The sequence below is a fragment of the Aphis gossypii genome, chromosome 2 (assembly GCF_020184175.1).
Source record: "Aphis gossypii isolate Hap1 chromosome 2, ASM2018417v2, whole genome shotgun sequence".
In the NCBI taxonomy this organism is placed as follows: Eukaryota; Metazoa; Arthropoda; class Insecta; order Hemiptera; family Aphididae; genus Aphis; species Aphis gossypii.
Window position 1 is genome coordinate 33,143,211 of NC_065531.1, and position 10,295 is coordinate 33,153,505.

The 10,295-nt window shown below is 25.8% G+C and overlaps 1 protein-coding gene across 5 annotated transcripts; it reads left to right on the forward strand.

Annotated features, from left to right (window-relative positions):
- Positions 1-22: 22 nt before the first annotated feature.
- On the forward strand, positions 23-10,295 carry LOC114121339 (probable ATP-dependent RNA helicase DDX5). Of its 5 annotated transcripts, XM_027983616.2 has the most exons (14): positions 84-101; positions 339-386; positions 472-666; positions 1,778-1,903; positions 1,974-2,085; positions 2,155-2,343; positions 2,405-2,584; positions 2,651-2,823; positions 2,881-2,991; positions 3,064-3,125; positions 3,199-3,258; positions 8,629-8,871; positions 8,937-9,114; positions 9,551-9,697. In XM_027983616.2, exons 2-14 carry the CDS (start codon positions 358-360, stop codon positions 9,561-9,563), a joined length of 1,671 nt encoding a protein of 556 aa, XP_027839417.1. In that variant the 5' UTR covers positions 84-101; positions 339-357; the 3' UTR covers positions 9,564-9,697. The 5 variants fall into 5 exon arrangements, 3 of the variants coding, with proteins under 3 accessions (XP_027839418.1, XP_050055201.1, XP_027839417.1); XM_050199244.1 differs by lacking the exon at positions 9,551-9,697 and adding an exon at positions 10,093-10,295 and having other exon boundaries at positions 27-386; XR_003592192.2 differs by lacking the exons at positions 8,937-9,114; positions 9,551-9,697 and adding an exon at positions 8,156-8,515 and having other exon boundaries at positions 23-386; positions 8,629-8,811.

Consider the following 10,295-nt stretch of genomic DNA (forward strand, 5'->3'; position numbering starts at 1 on the left):
CATGATGACGCCATGTTAACATTTTTAACACAGATTTTTCTATGCCGATTGGCGATTGCCGACTGAGACAGAGTTTCGCTAACGATAAATTATTAATTTAGGTGATTAATAATTACTAAGTTCAAAGTTCAATAAGTTCATTTTATACTTCATCCATTCAACCATAAATAAAATATGTTTATATTTACTATTTACTAAACAGCTCTGGAATTGGTATTGATTTACGTCGTACGTCAGACGTCAATGTTTTGATTTGTTTGTTTAACATAAGCTAAATTTCTGGGGCAGTAAAAATTATTGCTGAGCGTAAATTTTATAATTTGTATTTTGTACTGTAGCTGAACTGCTGACCTGTGAATGGTCTCCAGTATGGGTTACAGCCGAAAGTAAGTCGACCGTAATACCCAAGTTTAATAATACTTACGTTTTAATGAAACACTGACACTGTGTTTTTATATTTTCCTTAAACAGTCCAATATCATCATCGAGAGATCGTAGACGTGGACGAGACAGACGAAGTCGAAGTCCGATACGACGACGTGGTGGTGGTGGTCGAGGAGGTAGAGGTGATCCAGGTTCTAACTTACGTAAACCTCGATGGGAAACAAAAAAACTGGAACCATTTAAAAAAGATTTTTATTTGCCTCACGAAGCTGTCCATAATAGGTAAAACATTGTATTTATATTTTATTAAACTAATGAATATTGGCATGTAAAAATTAAGATGGAAGTACAACTATATTCTAAAATGATTAAATCGAAGTAAATAATAACAATTATAGTCTTGTCTTGAATATAAGTTTCATAGTTGCATACTGTTATGAATCTTATAGTAGTTTACTACACTTGAGAAATAAGTTGGTTCTATCATTGATTAATTATACATTTATTGTTTTTATTTAATTATTAATTTTATTGTATAATTAATCAATGGTTCTAGATTGTTTTAATAGTTAATTTCATGATTATTATGGCTTAATTGGAAGGTAATGATGGTATGGGTAATACTAGCCTAGCTCTAGCATAATGACAGTAAATATCAAAACATTTTATTTTATATAACTGCTTCCATGTTAGAAAAATTTCATTAAATATATTTTAGTTTGAAATGTGCAGCTAAAGAAAAAATTATCTAAATTTAATCAGCCAACATTCTAACCCTATATGTGTATATACTATATACTAATCATAGAGATATTAGTATTCTATGTTATGAATAAACACTGAATGAACTAAATTTTGCTTAAAAATATTTTTAATACTAATATTTTATAATAACAGTTCATATATTTATTCTTTTATTGCTGAATTTATAAAATTTATTGGTCATGTTCCTCTTTGAATTTTGTTTGATACTATATAATAAATAATTATGTAGCATTTATAATTCTTATATACATTGCTCTGTGACCTATGAAATTTAGGTGTTTATTATTTATATATATATATACTTTAATGTTAAAATTTCTTATAAATTGTGAGTAATGTATATCTTAATGCCATGGGCGTTCTCGCAGGGGGAGGCGGATTATGTCCCCCCAAGATTCTTTATTTTTTTACATATTAGTAATATACGTTTTGTCTACTTTAAGTAGACATTAATATGGCTTATTATGTAATCATTTTTTTCATCCCCCTCCATTGAAATATCCTGAGAACGCCTCTGCTTAATGCATTTTCAAATAATTTTGAATTTATTTGTATACATAAATTAATAAAATAAAAATATTTATACAACTCAATTAAAGAATTATGAATATATTACTTTTATTTTTAGATCAAAATCAGAAATAGAAAAATATAGAGAAGAGAAAGAAATTACATTAGTTGGTGAAAATATTCCAAAACCAATATTTAAGTTTGATGAAAGTGGCTTTCCTGAAATCATAATCAAAGAATTAAAGTAACCCATTTTTATTAAATTGATGCTCTGCAGTTTATAAATAAATAATATGAATATTGTTTGAACACAGGAAACAAGGTTTTGTTGAACCTACTGCTATTCAAGCACAAGGATGGCCAATAGCTTTGTCTGGGAATAATTTAGTTGGTATTGCGTCTACTGGTTCTGGAAAAACATTATCGGTATTTTATTATTACAGTGTATAATTTGACTAGCTTTTCATAAATGTATATAATTAAATTTTTTCGTAGTATATTGTTCCTGCTTTAATACATATTTCTCATCAACGAAAATTGTCACGTGGTGATGGACCTATTGTGTTAGTATTATCTCCAACTCGAGAATTAGCCCAACAAATACAAACTGTTTGTGATGATTTTGGTGATGCATTTGGAGTCAGTAGTACATGTTTATTTGGTGGTGCACCAAAAGGTGGTCAGGTAAGTTGCAATTTATTTAAGTTATTATTCATTCTTTGATTATTAATGTTTTTTTCTATAGGCAGCTGATTTAAGCCGTGGAGTTGAATTAGTTATTGCTACACCAGGACGTTTATTAGATTTTCTTGAAAGTGAACGTACAAATATGTGTCGATGCACATACCTTGTTTTAGATGAAGCCGACAGAATGTTGGATATGGGATTTGAACCACAGATTCGAAAAATAATTGATCAAATAAGAGTATGCTGTTAATTATGAATAATTTAAGTTATAATATTTTTTATGTATATTTATATTAACTTGCAGCCAGATAGGCAAGTATTAATGTGGTCTGCAACTTGGCCCAAAGAAGTGAAGAATTTGGCTGAAGAATTTTTAGATGAATATATACAAATAAATATTGGTTCCTTAACTTTGGCAGCTAATCATAACATTCAACAAATTGTTGAAGTCTGCCAGGAATATGATAAAGAAACTAAGTATATATTCCTTATTATTATTTTGTTAAGTTTCTATTATTTTTAATATTTGATTAGGTTAATATCTCTACTAAAGAAAATAATGGATGAAGATGAAAACAAAACTATTATTTTTATTGAAACTAAGCGGCGAGTGGATGAAATCACAAGAAAGATTAAAAGACATGGGTGAGTTAATGCATTTAATACAGTTAATACATTTAGTTGGGAAAATTAAGTCATAACATTAAAATATATTAGGTATTCGGCTGTATGTATTCATGGTGATAAATCACAATATGAGAGAGACAATGTTTTGAAAGGTATGATTATTATATTTGTATTGTTTGAATATTAAAAACTAAGATTTAATTAAATTACAATTATATATTAAAGATTTCAGAGATAGTCGTTATCCTATATTGGTTGCTACAGACGTGGCTGCTCGTGGACTTGGTGAGTAACTATAAATACGTTTAAATGTTTTAAAATAAATGGTTCTTAGTATAAAACCAATATTTGATTAAAATCAAACAATATTATATTTATTATTAATGAAGGTCATATTTTTATAAACATGCCCTATGATATGATTTATACTGTTGAATACAATTTTCGTAACATTCTACCTTTGTACTACAATAGGTTTTTTAACAAAATATGTTTTATTTAAAAAAAAAACATTTTCTTTAAATAAAAAGTAATTACAATTAAGTTGTATTACTGACTTCGCAAATAAAAGTATTTGGTACATATAGTTTTAATTTTGTTATATTTTAATAATATTGAAAAGTTGTTTTTTAAATCTATTCTGTTTGTACAATAAGTAAATTTGAGGTAAGATTAATAATGCAGAGGTGGCAAGGAAGGAAGCTTCCAGTAGAGCTATTTGTACATACATTTAATACAAGTTCGATATCAAAAAGTTATTATGAATAGTTTTATCTTAATACATTTGATAAAACTATCAAAAACATTCTGCTATTAATTTTCTACTTCGTAACAATTAAATTTGATACTCAATTTATTGAAATTGGCTGAATTTATATTTGCTAACTGAAACATTAACATTTGCTTTGGCAATGGTTTTTTACTATTTTTATTGTATTCTCTCTTCTGTTAGTAGTTTTATTTAAAGTTAAAGTAATTTAAATTTAGGTATCTTGAGTTTTGTAAAGTAAAAAAAACTATAGTTTGTTTGGAATTTGTAAAATATTACTGAATATTAACAAATTCAAAGTAAATTTTTAATTGTTGATGACTTAAAAGTTAAATGAAATTAAACCTTACATTATAATATTATTTTAGTTATATTTTATACTACTAATTGGTTAGCCAAGGAATATTCTCACTCTCAAATAATATTTTTATAGGATTTAAAAATACTCATGTAAATGTTAAATTAATAAAGTCTAAAGTCTAATTACTGACTATACCATAAATATAATTATGACTAAATGTTTTTGGTTAAGATAAAATTACAAATTGTTTGTGACAATCGAGTAAAAGAATTTAAAAGATTCCTTATCTTGTTAAAAACAATTTTTATATTATAAAGTTTATAAGTTGTGTAATAATAGTAATCTAACTGCAAGTGTTTCAGTTTTTTGTTCTTAATTTATTTCCGTAGGATAGTATATATGTAAAACATATACATTATACATACATATATTATATTAAATTGCATTTAAAATAAACAATTCTAAAGTTAAATATCAATTTATACTAAAATAAAATACCTCAACAACTACCTATAATCAACAATTAACCAAAATTGGTTCTCTGCATTTATTCTAAAAGAATATTATTGATTTAGCTCCAAAACTCTTTTGCTTATTGTTGAATAAACATAAATATTCATAATAAAGTTTTGTTGTATAATACAGTATCTTGTTCTTTAAACTTGAGTTCTTTGACATTGACTCTCTCTCCTCTCATGGGCAAAGTCTTATATCAGTAATAGACAAAGAATCTCTGATAAAATCCTAAATTCCATCTCATTATTGACTGGTGTACTTTCTAGATTGCCTCAAGTTGGTCATAAAAAGAGACCTTCTCTTTATTTTGTTTATCAATCAAACTAAGAACTGTATCTAATACAACACTAATTCTACTCATGGTAAACAACATATTTTGATGGAGTCACTATAAATAATTGTCTGTTTATTCAATCTGAATTTGATATTTTTTATCTCGGAATTAAATTAAATCTTGAAAAAATGTCTTCATATAATGAATTTTGCTAGTTGTTATTCTTTCATAATTTTTGATTACTATATTACTCAAAATCAAGTCATTCTTTTCAAATATCTCTTAGTATATAATATCTCACTCCTTAAGCTTTAACTATGATATTAATATTAGCAAGACTCAAAGTATTGGAGCTCATAAAATTTCCCATAAGAATATTCAATTCCTTATACTTTATTCAGTGTTAGTTCGCTTTGTCTTAGAGTTTAGTATGATTTTATAGCATCCTTACTTGAATAAGAACTAACTACATTAATTAAAGTATCCAAAATAAAGGTCATGCCCAAGTAATTTTTATTCTTGAAATAAAATATCCACATTGTATCCCCTATATCCCTTCTCTACATTCTCGACTTTCAGACATAGATTTCTATTTCATAACGTCACTCTTAAATACTGTATTGTATGACCCTGACATAATTTTTTATTTTTTCACACTTCACAAAAACATTCACTCTTCTACATTCTATTTAACTAACAATAGTTTTAACAATCCTATACAGTATGCATAGGTAGCTTTACTACTTAAACTCTACTAACATCAAGTTTTAACATTAATTTATAGCAGGGGTGGCCTGTGAGAAGAGACTCGCAAGCCTCTAAATATATTAATAAATATGGAAGAGCCAAAATGTAAAATTATTATAATATAGGTACCTTATTTTTTTGTAAAAATGTTACGATTAAATGTGAGCCACAAAAGTTTATGACGCGAGACGTGGTTTGGCCACCTCTGATTTATAGTTTTATCACCTGTCTCAGTTTTAATTTAAATTCTAAAATTATTCCTTTATTACTTATTTTTCTATTTCACTTACATATAAATATTACCATATTTTGTAGGTATAAATTATTTTATATTGCGTTAATGTAATTAAAAAAATCATCCTGTTTAGTCATTTATATAATAACAAATATAATATAGAAAATTCTAAAATATCTACTCCAAAGTTACTCAAATTTTAACTCTTCATGATAAGGTACATGCCCAAATTAAGAATTAATTTAGCCCTAGAACAACAGAAACTTAGTGGCTCCCTTTCAATTTGAATTTCAAAATAAAAATATGTATATAATTGTATAATTTTACACCATACAAAAAAAAAAAAATGATTAGTCTAGTAAATTAATAATAAAGTAATATTTAGGTAATAGTATTTACAATATAAGATCACACTTTATAAGTTACCATATATTTATAACACATTTTTCCTTGCTTTCTCTTTCACTAAATTATTGTAGAGTTTCATAAAATAATCAATTTTAAATCAAATTATAATTTTTTGAATATAATATCAATAATGGTGTTATATTTTATTGAATCTGATTTATTCTATATTTATTTTTTAATTAAGTCTATTTAATGCTCTTTTGCCAAACCAGAATGGTAGAATACAATCTAAGTACAATTAAAATATTTGGAATTATATCTTGCAAAGATTTATTTATTTTCATTTTCATTTAATATAACTTCTAAAATTAAAGGTTTTGAGTACAAGTCTTTCAAATAATAAAAAAATTTGATTACTGTCTCAAAAGTTTTTGTTTTGTAATGGGTTAACTCCAAAACCCTTAAGTTATTTTATTTAATCACATATAATTAAAAATTCTTGTCTTGTATTTCATATCATATTATTCAAAACTTATTTTAACTAAATTTTTATGTTAACCTAATCAACATAATATTTAGATTAGAATTGTTCTGGGAACTTTTAATATGATGGTAATTAAATCACTAGATCATAGATATGTATGCTGCAACTGCCTATATTTTTCCTTTTAATATTTAAGAAGTTTTATCAATAATCTTTACAAATTGTATGAATTAGAGTTCATTTACAAAATTTTATTTTACATATTATTATGTATTTGAATAACATTGTATATTTGTTACTATTCCAATAAAAATTGTGCAAACAAATTCGAGTGAATTAATAATATATCAGTTATCACTATTATTCACATTTTAGATACAGAGGTTCAAATTTTTAGAAAAATGTTTTTCTAAATTAATTGGTAGATAAAATTATAATTATTTGTGGTGCTAAACAATAAGGCCGAGATGGCTAACCTATGGCATTGGCATGTGTGCTAGAAGTGGCACATTAGCCTAATTCAATGGCAAGCCAAACATATAATTGCATGCTTTTTCTTTAATCTTACCTTGTAAAAAGTCATTTTTGGCACTTGAGCATAATTCAAAAATTTTGATTTTAAATTTTGACACGATCCAAAAATAAACACCACTCCTGCTATAAGGGGTAACTTTAAAACCAAATTAAATTGTATTTTTCCTAAAAACATGGTACTAAAAAATTTAGGCAACTTGATAAAATTTATTAAGACCTAGTATTAGTTAAAGTATATAAGTATGTTTCAATAAATTTAGTTGATGTCGAACAATCATTTTCAATCTACAAACATATCAATCTGTATTTATCAATAATAAAAGTAACATTATTACAAAATTAGTATGTAAATTAAGGTTGTATAAAACTTAATGCTAAATAATATAAAATACATTATAAATAAAAATTAAAAATATAATATAAAAACATATAATATGTATATTATAGCCTGTAGGTATCAAATTTTACTTATATACATAATTGACAAAATTTCTTACATATTAAAATTTTAAAATAAATTTGCTAACTTACTAAATGAAAATTTTCTCATCTTAGATATAAATATGTATAAAAATAAAAAACAAAACAATTTGCTCATTATAAATTGACTACCATGTAAAAATAGTTTTTCCACATAGTATAATACTTTAAATTAAGTCTTTTAATTTTCATCTTTAGTAATAATTTAATGCCAATTGCTATTTATAATTAATATAAAGTATTATCTGTTGTTCTTACATCTATGTCAATAGAAATAATTATTTATGATGGCTTTCATGGCATTTTATTAATGATGTTTAGTGTGTGTCTGTTAATATGTTAAATTTTTTGGATTCATGTAGCTTATGGTTTAAATCTGCATTGAAATTTAACGCAAGTTTGTATATATACGTAAAATGGGTATATTTTTTTAGAACTACCTGGAATTATAGGTGTTTGATATGTTCTGTTTTTTGTTTTATTTTACATTACAGAGGCACACACAAGCTGTACAATGCGTACTAAATTTAAAAAATACTATAAAAATGTATCAATGTTGTCGCATTGTCGACGCTGTGCCTCGAAAATGGACATGCATAAATAATTGCGTGTGGGTCTGTGTGGCGGCTCTGGCTACACAAGTAGTTTGAGTGGTCGCGCACCGGCGGCAACGTGGGGCTAGTCATTCCACACAGCTGTCCCCCCAACTGCCGCCTTGACCTGTCTGTTTATGTTGTGACGTGTCCAACGTCAATCGTTGTCCCGTGTGGGGCGCTTTAACACGTACACCGGATGTCGATGGTAAATAGCAAATAAACAAAACGTTAACAATGTTATTTTGGAGATTCATTACGGTAAATGAAAGTGATTATGGAGTCTTAGGTCAAACAGCAACATTTAACAACTACAAGTGTTGATATTTAATACTATTTTTTATCTTTCTTAATTTATTTTAATTGTTGTTTAGATGTGGAAGATGTGAAGTTCGTAATCAATTTTGACTACCCAAATAATTCTGAAGACTATGTGCATCGCATTGGTCGTACAGGTCGATCTCACAAGACAGGTACAGCTTACACATTCTTTACACAGTCAAATGCGAAACAAGCTGCAGACTTGGTTTCAGTTCTCACAGAAGCTAATCAGACTATTAGTCCTAAACTAAAAGACATAGCTGACAGTTTTCGTTCAAATGGGTTTTCAGGAAGAGGTATTATTAATTAAAAATGTTATTACAAAATTGAATAAATAATTTTACACAATATATTTTTATAGGTGACAGACGACGTGGATGGAGAAGTGGACGATCGAAAAAATCTAAGAGCCGTTCACGAAGCCGTGATCGATATAGACGCAGATCAATTTCTAGATCTAGATCTAGATCATACTCTAGGTCAAGAAGCCGTAGTCGTTCACGTTCATATGATAGACATCGAAGACATAAGCGTAGCAGGTAGTACTAGAATATTATTAAATTAATATTATATACATTTATTGAGTATAGAATATTATTATATTCAGATTCTATACCTATGTATACTTATGTATTAAAATAAATAGAGGATTATTAAAAATGATTTAACCGATTCCAAATTATTGTTAAGTTTAAGTTTTTAGGTTTAGAGTGATAATTGACACTAAAATAATATTATTTGCTACAGCGTATCTAGCACATCAGTTTTTTTGTTTCTCTATGATTAATGGGGTTATGGGGTTGATTAAAGATATTGTGTATATATCAGTATTTTTTAACATATCCCCCAAAAAGTAGTTACATAGCTCTAGTTTCCTTGGAACCCACATGCAAAGTATCTGGTGAATCATTTTAAATAATCCTTTATTATTACAAAATAATTAATATAATTGTAATATTTTTAATTTAATTTTAGGAGCTCGGATTAATGACAATTAACGAACAAACAATAAATTGACATTTTGGTTGTTTTATACCAATACAATATCTTTATTTATTACTATTTTTTTTTTTTTTTTTGCAATAGATTTCCCATTATCTTGTTTTAATTATGAATTGTCATTATTTTATTTGTTTATATTTTTAAAATTATTTTTTTTACAAAATACGAATATGTGTATAGTTTGTTTGTTTATTAAAAATTAACTACAAATTAAAGTAATATTTCTACTTATTAAATTAAAAAATAATTATAAAACAACTTAATTTTATAAATATCAATGTAGATACATTTTAATTTTTGTATATTATAATGAATTGTTAAAATGTATTTGATTGAATACATAAATTCTTCTAATTGTATGTAACTATTGATTAGTTAATATCTTTAATCTAGTTTATAATTAGTAAAAAAAAAATTTATTTTTGAAGTTTATTTATATTATACTTATTATAATTTTAGTCATATTTTAACAAATACAAATTTTATAATTATAACTTATTTATTTACATGTTTAGGTAAACAAATATCCTAGTTGAGTTGTCAAAATAACTTCCAAATTTTGTATGTAATGGAATAATTTTCAAATTAATTGTAAGTAAAAAAAAAAAAGAAATACCTGCTATTATTGGTTTCCTTATATTTTATTTAGCTAATATAGCTATATAAAAACGTCACACAAAATTTAACTTTTGAAATAAAAATGACTACATTAATCGAA